Source organism: Eptatretus burgeri, chromosome 9, assembly GCF_056783735.1.
Source record: "Eptatretus burgeri isolate ZD-2024b chromosome 9, Ebu_testis_v1, whole genome shotgun sequence".
NCBI classification, from domain to species: Eukaryota; Metazoa; Chordata; class Myxini; order Myxiniformes; family Myxinidae; genus Eptatretus; species Eptatretus burgeri.
In genome coordinates, this window is record NC_140969.1 from 20,307,097 (window position 1) to 20,322,000 (window position 14,904).

A 14,904-nucleotide genomic window follows, 5' to 3' on the forward strand; every position below is an offset into this window, starting at 1 on the left:
CAAAAGAGCACGAAGTACAATATGGCACTTGGGAGGGCACATACCTCTGCCAGATTGAACAGTTCACATTTTGTATCCCACTGATGGGCTGGATCCAAACCAAAATCCAATCCGCTTGTTCTTGTCACCTATTCAACTCGTCCACAACTTTTTGAGATGTAGGGATATATTTAGTTTATGGCCCTATCTATCAATTTTAGAAATTAGGCCTGTGTTGACCTTTTGACCTTAAAATTTATTGGTAGAATTCAGTGACCTGACATGAAAATGCTCTTCAAATTTCAAGTGAATTGGATGAAGATTGAGAATTTTCGGAAACTTGACCCAAATTGGCCTTTTGGCCTATTTTGACATTTTGGCCTAAGTTTACCTCAAAATTTAGAGGTTGTTGAATTCAATGACCTACTATTCAAATACTCTTCAAATTTCAAGTTAATTGGATTAAAATTGATAATTTTAGAAATTCGGTCTGTGTTGACCTTTTGGTCTATGTTGACCTTTTAGCCTATGGTGACCACAAAAAATATAATAGGTGGTTGAATTCAGTGACCTGTTATATAAATCATGTTCAAATTTCAACTGAATCAGATGAAAATTGAGGATTTTAGAAAATTTTGCCGAAATTGGCCTATGTTGACCTTTTCACCTAAGTTTACCTCAAAATTAGTAGGTGGTTGAATTCAGTGACTTGATATGCAAATGCTCTTCAAATTTCAAGTTAATTGGATTAAAATTGAGGATTTTAGAAATTTGGCTGATGTTTACCTTTTGGCCTATGTTTACCTCAAAATTAATAGGTGGCTGAATTTGGTGACCTGATGTGCAAATGCTCTTCAAATTTCAAGTTAATTGGATGAAAATTGAAGATTTTAGAAATTCGGCCTATGTTGACCTTTTGGTTTAAGTTGACCTCAAAATTAATAGGTGCTTGAGTTCAGCGACCTCATATGCAAATGATCTTCCAATTTCAAGTCAATCAGATGAAAATTGACAATTTTGGAAACAATTTAAAATTTTGGCCTATTTTGGGTTGACCTCATGGCCTATGTTGACTTTTTGACCTCAGATAACACACAAAAGTAATAGGTGGTTGAATTCACTGACCGGCGATGCAAATTGTGTTCAAATTTCAACTCAATCGGATGAAATTTGAGGATTTTAGAAAATTTGGCTCAAATTGGCCTATTGGCCTATGTAGACCTTTTCGGTTGACCGAATTTTATGAAACTTCAATGCACGACCGTCGCAGGGTCGGTGACATTAATCTCTGAAAAATTTAGAACGGTTGGTTGAGCGGTTTGGGCTGGATGCGAGCGAACAAACAAACACACAAACAACCAAACGAAGGTGACCCACATGTCAGAAATTTTTTTTGTGCCAAGTTACAAACAAACGGACCCAAATGCAATGTCCTCTACTCCAGCGAGAGTAATTTGGTATTTATGAATTTTGTATTATTTGGCATATAATCTACATACAGGACATTGCTTTACAATGATGGTTCAGAGAATCCATTCGTGACCAGAACTCGTTAACAGCCGCACTGAAAAATAAAGATAACCGGAGCGAGGTCAACGGCGTGCAATCATAAATCCCCAACGATTCCCACCCAAAGGAAAGTTTAAAGATGGGGTAAAGTTCCACCAGGATTGATCAAGTTTTGAGTTCTGTTTTGACCCCTTTCACACTAAGTCCCTACCCCTGGGGCATGAATCAGGGTTGAAATCCAAAGAAGTCCTTCCATATTAAATGCTTCCCGCAATGTTGATTGCAGAAACATAGTTTCATTAAAAAATATTTAAAATGTGCCCGTAATTGCATTTTTGGGGATTTGACCCAGAGGATGGGGCCAAAAATGATACTGCTTTCACACCTTCTTTCCAGGTGTTGGTCATAACTACCAAGTTTGGTGAATTTCTACACAACCGTTTAGGACGAGATAGCATGACGAACAAACAGACTAGGCCGATTACAATGTACCCCCACCCCTCACCCCCCATGTTCTTTTCAAAAAGCGTGGGGATAAAAATGTTCTGCAATTGTGTCCTCACAGAAACATTTTGATACCGATTGAACGGCCATTGTGAGAGGATAAAATTATAATTTTATTACCAGATTAGGGAGCCATCATTTTATTTTCAGTTGGCAAGTGTAGGGGTAGGGGGGGGGGGTCTCAGGGGAAGTTGGTGTACATTGTTGATGTCAAGCTGTTTGTATAGGAGGAGTGGTGGCTCCCTTCTCACTTATCAGAGAAGGAAAGTAGATCCCAGTGACACTGTGGTAGATGGGGAAACTCCTGATCAATGAACTATGGTCAAACACGAGACTTGGTAACAATGGAAACAGCTTTATCCAGGTGATGAAGAACCAAGCCAAACATGGGTTTTTGGGTTTTTCAGTTGAGCTGGTATATTTTAATTCTACCTCGCAAGAAACTTATTTATTTATTTATTTATTTATTGTAAGCTCACCTGGACTAGTCCGGTGAGATTATGCTATCGAACAGTGTCCAGAGGTGAGTGAGTGAGTAAAGTGAGTCAGTCAGTCAGTCTGTAAACACTTCAATCATTATCGCTTGAACCAAACACACGGTTTTGATGAAACTTGGCCACAAGCTTCATATCTGATGCTTAACGAAGGTTTCGTGACCACATCAAAATCTGCGCTCATTAGGGGGAGTCTGCGGGGGGGGGGTGGGTTTGACCCCCAAAATAGGTATTTCATTTCTTCTCTGAAACCAGACACAATTTCGATGAAACTTGACCACAACGTTCATTTCCCATGATGTGCCAAAGTTTGTTCATGGCATTAGAAAAAGTGGGGTCGAAGGGGTTTTATTGGGGGGGGGGGGTTGTCCCCCCGAATAGATATTTGCTCTCTTCTCCGAAACTACACACGATTTTGATGAAACTTGACCATAACCTTCATCACCCATGATGTACTAAAGTTTGTTCACGGCATTAAAAAAAAACAAGTCAGGGTCTTGGGGGTCTGTGGGGGTTTGAGTGACTGTCGCTCCTGATCCAGGTGAGCTTCAGGATGCGCGGTCCTATTTTTATCACCACTGGCAAGACAATATTATTCATTGTTTCACAAAAGTAAAATTGGGCAACAACTATGGCTGGAATGTATTAAACTCCTCGTGCCCCACCACCACTTCTCTAAAGATTCAACTCTGACCTGTTGAGTGAAGCTTGCTTGCTCTTTCTCCTCACTGCACATGTTAGGATGTTGTTTGAGAATGTCGTCTCAGAATAAATTATTGGCATTTGTTTTATCACAATTAACGCATGTAATAAATATCCATACACTGCAGTGTCTTTAACAAATGCTCATCGCATTTTACTTTTAAAACATATGATATGTCCGTTACACTGTGTTTCCAGTATCATGGAATCGTAAGTCACAAACTATGAAGCATTATGTTTACCTTTCAAGTAGCACCTTGTTGAAAACTGTTTGGACAATTTACCAGAAGGCAGCAGTATTATACAGTAATAAAGAGAAACCTCTCATTGTCATCACTGTTTGTTGGTGTTTTAAACATACAATAAGAAATAATGATAAAATATACAACTCATGAAGTTGACATATAAATCCACCAAAAAGGTGTTAGTCCCCCCTTCATTTTGTAACCACACCACCAGCTTCACATAGTAATGCTGCCAATTAATTTGAATTACTTTATATAATCTCAATCGTCTTCAATGGATTTATCTCATAAACCCTTTACCATATGCCCTGCTAACTCATTGTCATGGCTCTATAATCTTGCCAATGACACATTACTCCAGGCACTGGCATGAGCAGCTAAGGACAGCCTTCAAATCAGGTCGATGGCTTGCCTCTCGACAAATGATTCACTTCAACGCTTTAACTGTCATTGTTGAAAGATCTTTTGTACCACCATCATTCTCTACATGAAAAATACATCCCATACAAAATGGAAAATAAAACTGAAAATATCAAAACACTTATCATGGAGAATAAAGGAATAGGATCACACGGATGTCAGCACAGATCACATCCATATTAGCATTAACAAGATGATAGTATTAAAAAAAAAACAGGAGATACAGAATACAGGCTGTATCAGAGATAGAATAGAAAACTATACTTTGTGAAATATACTGTCGTTCTGCGTCAACGGACAGATAGAATGATAGTACATTGACTCTGGCATCGTGAAAAAGCCATTTTGCTCCAGTGATGGGTCAATGCCCAAAATGGCAGAGGCTGGGGGACTTCAGATACCACAATACTCTCTTTTGCATCACAGTTGACCGATTTGAGTGCAGTGGCCTGTCTAAGCCAAGCGATACAGATGCTTCCCAAAACCATAAAGGGTACTCTTCCAGAGAACTTTAGCCTGACAGGATGGCAACTGGAGCTTATATATAAATGAGGTCAATGCAGGAAAAATTAATCCCTTCTCAGTCTGCTTACATTACAGGGAGAGGTTCCTTCTCTCTCTCACCCTCCAGCAAAGCTGGCACCAGTTTGTGCAAGTGACCTTGGGTGGGGTATTCCTCTCCATCTTTGGATTGCTGGGCTCTTCATCACCTGAGTAAAAGCTGTTTCCTTATAAGTCAGGTGTTTGGCCATGATCCAGAGTTTCCCCGACTACCTCGGTGGCACCGGGATCTACCTTACAACTCTGAATAAGTGCGAAGGGAGCTACCACTCCTTCCACACAAACAGCATGATCTCATCCATATACACCAAATATTTTAACTGGCACCCGACCTCACCTTGTAAAATAAAGCTACAAATATCTGTATCCTACAGGATGTTGTACAACAGTGGGACTATGAGGACAGTAAACAACAGTGGAGCAATATCTCTTGTACACCATTTGCTACAAAAATGTGATCGGTCAGAAACCCATATTACTAAGTACATGGGAACAAACGTAGCATCAAAAGTCTTCACACCTTCAAAAAGCTCCCATTAATTATAATTATCTGCAGCATCTTAATATCCTTGGTTAAGACTTTCACAATGAAAAGAAAAATATCAATGGTTGAGGTCTTGTTATGCGACTGGAGCTGACTGTAGAAAGCGTTGGCTATATCAAGCTCCTGTAATACCAGGGAAGTGCGACACAGACAAGCAAACAGCAGCGCAACCCTCACTGAACCAGTGAACGATTGACCACTCATCCTCTCTTGTAACCAAACACTTGTATGGCCCACATGTTCTCCAGGGATAATCTAGCAAGCACGGTGCTTGCTAACGGCTAATGACTTGTGCTGAGCAAGGTAATTGGATGCCAATAAAAAATACAATAGAATCGATACCCATTTGAACCTGCATCACCACACATTGAAGTTGAGAAGACCCTGTTCACCAGCTCCCTGTAGAGATCTTGAGAGTGTACGGTGGTGGGGGGGGGGGTACGAAGCATGGAAAGAGCAGAGGATGCAAGACCAGAAAGGAGGCAGTAGAAGACAGAGAGGCCACCGACTCGTCTGTGTTGCGAAAGTGATAGGCCCATAGACTCAGCTTCAATGCAGGAGATTCCAATGATCTTGAAGGCCTTGCTTTTTTGGCGTCGAGCTCAGGAAGATGTGAAGCAGGGGAGAGAGCAGTACTCAAACAAGCTGCGGATGAAAACCTTGGAGGTGGATAGGAGTTCAGGTGTGGCAAGGAAAGACTGATACAGGATGCCAAGTTGATGACTGGCTTTGGAAACCAAGTTTGAAATGTGGTTTTCCCAATAAAGATGAACTTCCTGGACTTCTGACTGAACTTCCTCAAGGGAGGGTTTGCCATACAGTCCTTTCAGAGACAGAGACACAGAGAGTGAGAGAGATAAAGAGAAATAGAGATAGAGAGAGATCATGGCAGAGGGTGAAGTCATCAGCAAATAGATAAAGGGGATTTTCCAGAGAGTCTGAGAGATCGTTGATGAAAATTAGGAATAGGAATAGGACTGGGCCCAGAACATTGCCTTGGGGGGACTGCAGTCTTAACAGGGAGAAGATATGCAAGGATTCTGATGAGAGCCACATGTTAGCTGCAAGAGTAGAGGATGTTAGTAAATCATGGAGTTGGCCTTGGATGCCATAGGCAGAGAGTTTGGAGAGCAAGGTGAGATGCCAGACTGTATCGAAAGCACAGGATATGTCAAGAGAGATAGTCCTGATCTCATGTCTGATATTGATTTTTTGAGCAAAAGCTGCATGTTTGAGATAGAGTGACCTCATGTGAATCCAAATTGGTGATCTGAGATGAGGTTGTTGGAGAAAAGGAAGGATGCGATGATGGATTGTATGATCTTGCTGATGATTGGAAGTAAGCTGATAGGTCTGTAGTTAAGGGAAGAGTTTTTGCACTTTTTACGTAACGCAGTGATGCTGGCTGATTTCCAAGCAGATGGAAGATGACCTCAAACAAATAATAGGATGAAAAGGGTAGAGAGAGGACATGCAAGGGCAGCAAAGCAGGTTTTTAGGACACGTGAGCTGATACCATCCTGTCTAGTTGCAGAATCAGAGATGAGGGTTGAAAGAGCCTTCTCCACCTTCTCAGGTGCAAAATACAGAGAGTCCAGGAGCGATTTGGTATGATATGACTGTGTCGGGTGAGTACAGAGTGCAAGGGGTTGGGGACACAAGGTTTGGAAGCAAACAGAATTGAGTCATTTGGCTTTCTCACGAGCAGAGTCGGCTGTGATGTTATTTGAAGAGAGGGAAGGGATGAAGGGGAGCATCCACCAGAGACAGACTTAACAAGGCACCATCAGGTTTTAGAGGAGGGAGTAAATTTGAAAGTTCATTCTTGAGGTTGGACAGATTTTGCTTTTTGGTTCTCCTGAGAGTGGACACACACTTGTTGGGGGCTTTGTGGAATGATCTGAGATTGCCTTTGGTCAGATTTGCTTTCCAAGAAGAGAAGGCGAGTGTTTCAGTGCAACGGCCTCACCGCAGGATTCAGTGTACCATGGGAGGGAAGAAGGGTGGGACAATTGAAGATGAGTTGGGATGAAACTGTGCAAAAGAGAGAGCAGATACTCCTATGGAAGAATTTCCAGGCTGAGTTAATATCCGGGTGCAGTAGATATGGGAGACCACTCAGAAAGAGAGATGGCTGCTTGCAGTCCCTGCCAATCTGCTTGAGTGAGATGCCAAACTCACCGGCATTGAGGCAGCTCTCTGAGACTAGTCAGAGAGATGTTGACTCACAAGCATATGATCGGTTGAACCAATTGGATCAGAGGAAACATTTGTAGGAAAGATTGTCATTACCAATACCAGACGGGAGGATTTGCCATTTGGAGAAATCTGGGTTGAAAAGTTCACAGATTGAGTCAGTCCCATGGAGTCACAGAAGTCCTTTGCTGAAGTGCCATCACTGGTGAAGGAGGTACCAACATCCAGCCAAGTTGCATGGTGACAACTGAAATCGCCACATATGAGAAAGAGAGTTGAGATTAGTGGTTAAGAGTTGGTCCATGTTGTCTGAGATAGATGGAGGTGGAGTTGTTTGGAGGACGGTACAACACTCAGACAAACAAGTGGTGGAAGTGGAGGGGAAGATGCAGCCAAAAGTACTCCTGGGGTTGGGAGGTGTAAGATCAGTACATGGACAGTGAGAAATTGGGTTACTGATATAAAATGCAACTCCACTGCAAGGGCAAGGTTTCGGCCTATCAAATTGCAGGAGACAATAATGAGTCAGAGACGTCCTGTGGGAGGAAGGATTCTGTTAAGCAGATGATGTTTGACTTGTCAGCAGTGGTCTGGATCATGATATCTGTCAAGTTGGAGCTGAGGCCTCAGATGTTTGAGGTCCAGAGTGTGGGACTCGGGATGGGGTTGCATTGGGAGAGTGCGGGACAGGTGGGAGGCTGGTAGGGAAGCCGAGAAGGGGGTGAGATTGGGCGGGGGGTGAGCTGAGAGGAAGCAGGACTAGGGGGAAGCACTGAGGGGTGCTGTGTGGGGAGGCTTTGCGGGCCTTGTGTGATGGGGAGGGGGGATGGGAAGCTTGAAGATGTTGGGGTGAGGGGAAAACTTGGAGAGGGTAGAGTGAGAGAGATGCAGAAAATGGGGCGTGAGTAGAGGGATGCTGAAGAGTAGGACACGTAGAAGGGGTGGGGTGGGAAGGACGCATGCTTGTAGATTTGGGAGAGGGTAGTGACACAAAGGGGTTTGACACTGTTAAAGAACGTGAAGGGGATTTGCCCGGTGTATGCCCCGGTTAGAATAGGTGTACCATATCCCTGTGTGTCGTAAGAGGCGACCAGGGTTGCGTCAGGAAGGGCATCCGGCGTAAAAACCTATGCCAAATCATTATGCGGACAACAAAACGAATTTCCATACCGGATCGGTCGAGGCCCGGGTTACCAACGACCGCCACCAGTACCGGTGGTCAGCAGGGTACCAGTGGAAATTGTGCTACTGCTGGGCGAAGGAGGAGAAGGAGATGGGGAAGGCGAGTCCGGAGGCAGTGGGAGAGGGGGAAGGGTAGAAGTGTGGAGGTGAGAGTTGGAACTCTGAATGTTGGGACGATGACTGGCAAAGGGCGAGAGTTGGCTGATATGATGGAGAGAAGAAAGGTGGACATACTGTGTGTACAAGAGACCAAGTGGATGGGGAGTAAGGCGAGGAGCATTGGAGGTGGTTTCAAACTGTTCTACCATGGTGTGGATGGGAGGAGAAATGGTGTCGGGATAATCCTGAAGGAAGATCATGTCAAGAGGGTATTGGAGGTGAGGAGGGTGTCTGACCGAGTGATGAGTGTGAAGTTGGAAATTGAAGGGGTGATGATGAATGTCATCAGTGCATATGCCCCACATATGGGGTGTGAGATGGAATATAAAGAAGATTTCTGGAGTGAGTTAGATGAAGTGGTGGAGAGTGTATCCAAGGATGAAAGAGTGGTGATTGGAGCAGATTTCAATGGACATGTTGGGGAAGGGAATAAAGAGGATGAGGAGGTGATGGGGAGGTACGGTCTCAACAAGAGAAATGTGGAAGGGCAAATGGTGGTAGAGTTTGCAAAAAGAATGGAAATGGCAGTGGTAAACACGTATTTCAAGAAGAAGGAGGAACACAGGGTGACATACAAGAGTGGAGTAAAGTGCACACAGGTGGATTACATCTTAAGTAGGAGATGCAACCTGAAAGAGATTAGTGACTGTAAGGTTGTGGCAGGGGAGAGTGTAGCTCGACAGCATCGATTGGTGGTCTGTAGGATGACTTTAGAGGTGAGGTTGAGGAAGAGAGTGAGGGCTGAACGAAGGACCAGATGGTGGAAGCTGAAGGAGGAAGACTGTTGCATGAAATTTAGGGAGGAGGTGAGACAGGCGTTGGATGGTGGTAAAGATGGGTGGGATGATTGGGCAACGACAGCAGAAGTTGTGAGGGAGATAGCTAGGAAGGTACTTGGTGTGACATCTGGACAGAGGAAGGAAGATAAGGAGACTTGGTGGTGGAATGAGGAAGTACAGGAAAGTATAAGGAAGAAGGGGTTGGCGAAAAAGAAGTGGGATAGTCAGAGAGATGAAGAAAGTAGGCAGGAGTACAAGGAGTGGCGTCGAAAAGCAAAAAGAGAGGTGGCTAAGGCCAAGGAAAAGGCATATGACGAGCTGTATGAGAAGTTGGATACAAAAGAAGGGGAAAAGGATTTATACCGATTGGCAAGACAGAGGGACCGAGCTGGGAACGATGTGCTGCAGGTTCGGGTGATAAAGGACGCAAATGGGAATGTGCTGACGAGCGAGGAGAGTGTGTTGAGAAGGTGGATGGAGTACTTTGAGGAGCTGATGAATGAAGAAAATGAGAGAGAGAGAAGGTTGTAAGAGGTGGAGATAGTGAATCTGGAAGTGGGGTGGATCAGTAAGGATGAAGTGAGGACTGCTATGAAGAAGATGAAAAGTGGAAAGGCGGTTGGCCCAGATGGTATACCAGTGGAGGCATGGAAGTGCTTAGGAGAGATGGCAGTGGGGTTGTTAACCAGATTGTTTAATAAAGTCTTGGAAAGTGAGAGGATGCCAGAGGAGTGGAGATTAAGTGTACTGGTTCCGATTTTCAAGAATAAGGGTGATGTGCAGAGCTGTGGAAATTACAGAGGGATAAAGTTGTTAAGCCACACCATGAAGTTGTGGGAAAGAGTAGTGGAAGCTCGGTTTAGAGGAGAGGTGACGATCTGTGAGCAGCAATATGGGTTTATGCCAGGAAAGAGCACCACTGATGCGATGTTTGCTTTGAGAATGTTGATGGAGAAGTATAGGGAAGGCCAGAAAGAGTTACATTGTGTGTTTGTGGATTTAGAGAAAGCTTATGATAGGGTGCCAAGAGAGGAGTTGTGGCATTGTATGAGGAAGTCGGGAGTGTTGGAGAAGTATGTGAGGATCGTGCAGGATATGTATGAGGACAGTGTGACAGCGGTGAGGTGTGCGGTAGGAATGACGGACCGGTTTAAGGTTAAAGTGGGATTGCACCAAGGATCGACTCTGAGCCCTTTCCTGTTTGCAATGGTGATGGACAGGTTGACGGACGAGATCAAACTGAGTTCTATGGACCATGATGTTCGCGGATGACATCATGATCTGTAGGGAGAGTAGGGAGCAGGCTGAATCGAGCCTTGAGAGGTGGAGGTACGCACTGGAGAGAAGGGGAATGTTAGTCAGTAGGAGTAAGACGGAGTACATGTGCGTAAATGAGAGGGAGTGGTGGTGGTATGGTGCAGTTGCAAGGAGTTAAGGTGGGGAAGGTGGATTGGTTTAAATACTTGGGATCAACTGTCCAAAGTAACGGAGAGTGTGGGAGAGAAGTGAAAAAGAGAGTGCAGGCAGGATGGAGTGGGTGGAGAAGAGTTTCAGGAGTGATTTGTGACAGAAGGGTAGCTGCAAGAGTGAAGGGGAAAGTATACAAGACGGTAGTGAGACCAGCTATGTTGTATGGTTTGGAGGCGGTGGCGCTAACAAAAAGACAGGAAGCAGAGCTGGAGGTGGCAGAGTTAAAGATGCTGCGATTCTCGTTGGGAGTGACGAGGATGGATAGGATAAGAAATGAGTGTATTAGAGGGACAGCGCAGGTAGGACGGTTTGGAGACAAAGTGAGAGAGGCGAGATTGAGATGGTTTGGACATGTGCACAGGAGGGAAACGGAGTATATCGGGAGAAGGATGTTGAAGATGGAGCCACCAGGCAGGAGGAGAAGAGGAAGGCCAAAGAAGAGGTTCATGGATGTGGTGAGGGCGGACATGCGGGTGGTTGGAGTGTCAATGGAAGATGTGGAGGATAGAGCGAAATGGAGACAGTTGGTCCGTGGCGACCCCTAACGGGAGCAAACCGAAAGAGGAAGAAGAAGAAAGAACGTGAAGGGGATTTGATTGTTGAGCACAGCCAACCTCTTTAAGCCCAACCTCTGCAAACTGGAATTTTCAAGATTTCCATATTTAACATTCTGAGATAAAGATCATGGGATGGGTGAAAGGAATTTTTGTTGAAGTCACGGAGAAAGGTCGTGCTGTAGGTACCAGAGAAGGGTTGACGGACCGCAAGCACTAAGGTGTGAGATGGGTTTGCAAGAAATGTCATGTGAAGAAGAAGAAGAAGAGGATTATATCATGATGAAGAAGAACATGTGGGGTACTCATGATAGAGAAAAAAGGAAAGTGAAATATTTTTAAAATGATTTTTAAAGCTTTTAAATGAAGAACGAAGAAGCGTTTTCTTCAATATCAAAGAAACGGAATGACAACCAACCTCAAGACCGAGACAATTTGATGACAAGCCATTAGGCGACTATATAATTACATACTAGTCATTGGTATTATTACAATTACATACTCGTTGCTAGGCAACGGTAGCGTCCATAGCAACGGTGCTCAAAAGCATTCAACGAGATCCTGGTATGAACCTACCAGTCAAGTTTCATCAAAATCGGTCGACTCCTCTGGCCTCCAGAGCTGTCCATTACATACATACAGACAAGCCGGTAGGCGACATGGGGTGGTCGCTATATAATTACATACTAGCTATACAGTTTTTGACGGATCGGGCTGAAATTTTTTGACAAAGAGGTTGATTATAGCGCGCATAAAAACGCGGATGCCGATTTTTGATTTTCGAAAAAAAATATGAATATAAATATTTTTCGGATTTTTTCAAAAATGTCAAAGTCCCGTTGCTCAGCAACGGTGGCGTCTATAGCAACGGTGCTCAAAAGCATACAACTAGATCCTGGTATGAACCTACCAGTGAAGTTTCATCAAAATCGGTCGACTCCTCTGGCCTCCATAGCTGTCCATTACATACAAACAGACAGACGGAAAACCTGAGAATAAGGGTAGTCTAGCGACCACCCAATAAATGATGGGTATAGGCTGCATGCAATGATGGGACAAGTGGGATATTGTGATATGGCACCTGTGTCTGAGTTTCTTTATATGATGTAATTTACACGACAAAGCACTGACTCGAATATGCAATCTACAATCTACAGGGGCTTGGATGAGAACTTTTGCCGTAACCCAGACGACTCTACCCATCCATGGTGCTTCACAACCCATCCCAACATCCGTGTTGCAATGTGCAACATACCCTCCTGTGTGGAAGAGCAAAGAGGCGAGTCAACCGAGGGATTTTTTTTTGTTTTTTTTTTAGATATCAATGAATAAATCAATAAATTGCTATGAAGGCTAAATCATGTCTCCATGTTAACAATGAAGTCAGGCCTGTGTATGTTTGACTCCCTCCCCACCTCCCACCACACACCCCTCCTTCTTGTCAGTTAAAATATTTTATTGATAGGATTTTTTGGAGTAGTACAGTTTTCTCATAGGTAACATTTTTTTATGGCCATACCAAGTTGTCCTAAAGACCTCAAGTGAAGCACCATACATGGACCAGCATTTCATTTCGACCAGACAAAAGGACAGGAATCTTAATGTATTAATACTTGTGAAGAGCTGACAGGATGGCCTCGCCGCCCGAGCGTATTTACACTCGAAGCTGACTATCCTGGGTTTGAATCCCGACCCAGCTATAAACTTTCATCCCAGTGTTTCACAGGCAGGGTGATTCATCAATGTGTGCCTTCCCTAAGATGGATGTTAAACGGGCATCCCATCTGCCAGCACTAGTTAGTGAACGTTAAAGATCCCACAGTGTCCTTCGGGAAGAGTAGGCAAAATATCGCCAGCACCATGAACAAATTACAAATTCCTGCCCTAACCAACAGAGGGCATCAGTAGTAGCACAGCTGCACCCTCAGCCAATGATGCTACCCCACAGCCTGTGCTGCATCCTTAAGAAGAAGAAGAATTTTTAAGGTAATCAATGATCCAACTGGATTTATTTTTTTCGACAATCCAATAGGGACTTAGTAATGTCTGTTTCTGGAAAATGCAAATCCTTCGATGGAATGCTTTCTTCTCCATATTTTCTTGGTGAACCTCACACCATACCATGCTTTGTGACTCTTTGTCTGCTTTAACTTTTTGAGATGATTGTTTTTGAGTTTTTCAAAGTGAGATTTAAAAAAAAAACACAACGTGAGAGAAATAATTTCAGTATTTCTTATGAAACTTTAAAACAGTAAATGGGGATAAATGTCAAAGTGAGCAGAATGTTAAAGGTGTTACGAGCAGCTGGGATATAAACATTCGTTAAACATATGTAAATGTGATGAATTCAATCAAATATTGTTTATGAAATTGATATGGAGAGATACGTGCTACGTTCAGCTCTCTTTGTCTCGCAGTCATGGCCCAGCACTCGATCGATGTCTAAAATCATGAAAGCGAGTTCATTATCACGTATGCCTCTGAACATTATGATCTCTCCCTTCTTCAGTCAAAGCCTGCTATGAGGGTGACGGTCATGATTACAGAGGCACGGCATCACACACACGCAATGGCCTACAATGTGTCGAATGGGCTGGAGACGGCATGCAAATTCACAAGTAAGGGTTACAGACAAACGCATGTGTACACACAAGCAGCCATGGATAAACTTGACTCGACACATTCAATTCTTTTCTTCTTTTTCTTCTTCCATGATAAGAAATATGTTAAGTAAAAGGGCAATTGCATGAGATTCCGGAAAAAAACTACCCCCTTCTGGCAAAACTACCAAAATCAAGAATCACTGCTCACCTTCATTCCTCTTCTTTTTTCCCCACCTTTGGAACAAACTCCCACACTCCCTTCAATCCCATTATTCCCTCCAGGTCTTCAAAATAGCTGTTCACCACCATCTCTTATCATCCCCCATCCAAATCCTCGATATTTTCTACCCCCATTAAACCACCCCAAACCCACCTCTTTCAAATTCCCTGCTTTCCTTCCTGAAAGTCCCTGTAGTGTCCATCTTGTTTACCCCGTGTACCCCGTCCGATCCCCGCCCTTCTACAGATCTCGTTTTTCTATTCCTCACTGTTTTGTGCTTCTCTCTCCCATCCTTCTTATCTCCTGCTCCCCTTGTTATATGCTCTGTGTGTTCGCTCTTCTATGACCTTTGACATTGTATATATAAAAAAAATATACATGTAAAATTTCAAGGAACAAAGTTGCATACCTGAACTACAGGGAGGATCTGAAACTTTTGTGCCAAATTACAAAAAGGAACATAACTAAAACTTGTAAAAAGATCCCAAGTATATTGAAATTGATAGAGTACAAACAGTCGTGGCCAAAAATATTGGCACTCTTGCACTCTTGTCAAATAACTCACAATTTTCTCAAAAATAAGTTGAAATTGACAAAAGTATTTTGTCTCCACAATTATTTATTTAACTGTTAATATTACAGAACCTTTGTTTTTGATTCAGAACTTAATATATTCTATTATATCAGAAAATAAAAAGAAATGGCATGGACAAAATTATTGACATCCTTGACTTAATATTTTGTACCACACACAGCCTTTTGACAAAATAACTCCAGTCAAGT

The 14,904-nt window shown here is 43.3% G+C and overlaps 1 protein-coding gene across 1 annotated transcript in view; it reads left to right on the forward strand.

Annotated features, from left to right (window-relative positions):
- Positions 1–14,904, forward strand: part of LOC147019660 (hepatocyte growth factor-like protein) — a 102,947-nt gene that overhangs the window by 56,534 nt on the left and 31,509 nt on the right. Inside the window, exons 9-10 of the mRNA XM_085894268.1 lie at positions 12,456–12,577; positions 13,808–13,916. Of these exons, the coding sequence (XP_085750394.1) occupies positions 12,456–12,577; positions 13,808–13,916 (231 nt within the window). The remainder of the gene's footprint in view (positions 1–12,455; positions 12,578–13,807; positions 13,917–14,904) is intronic.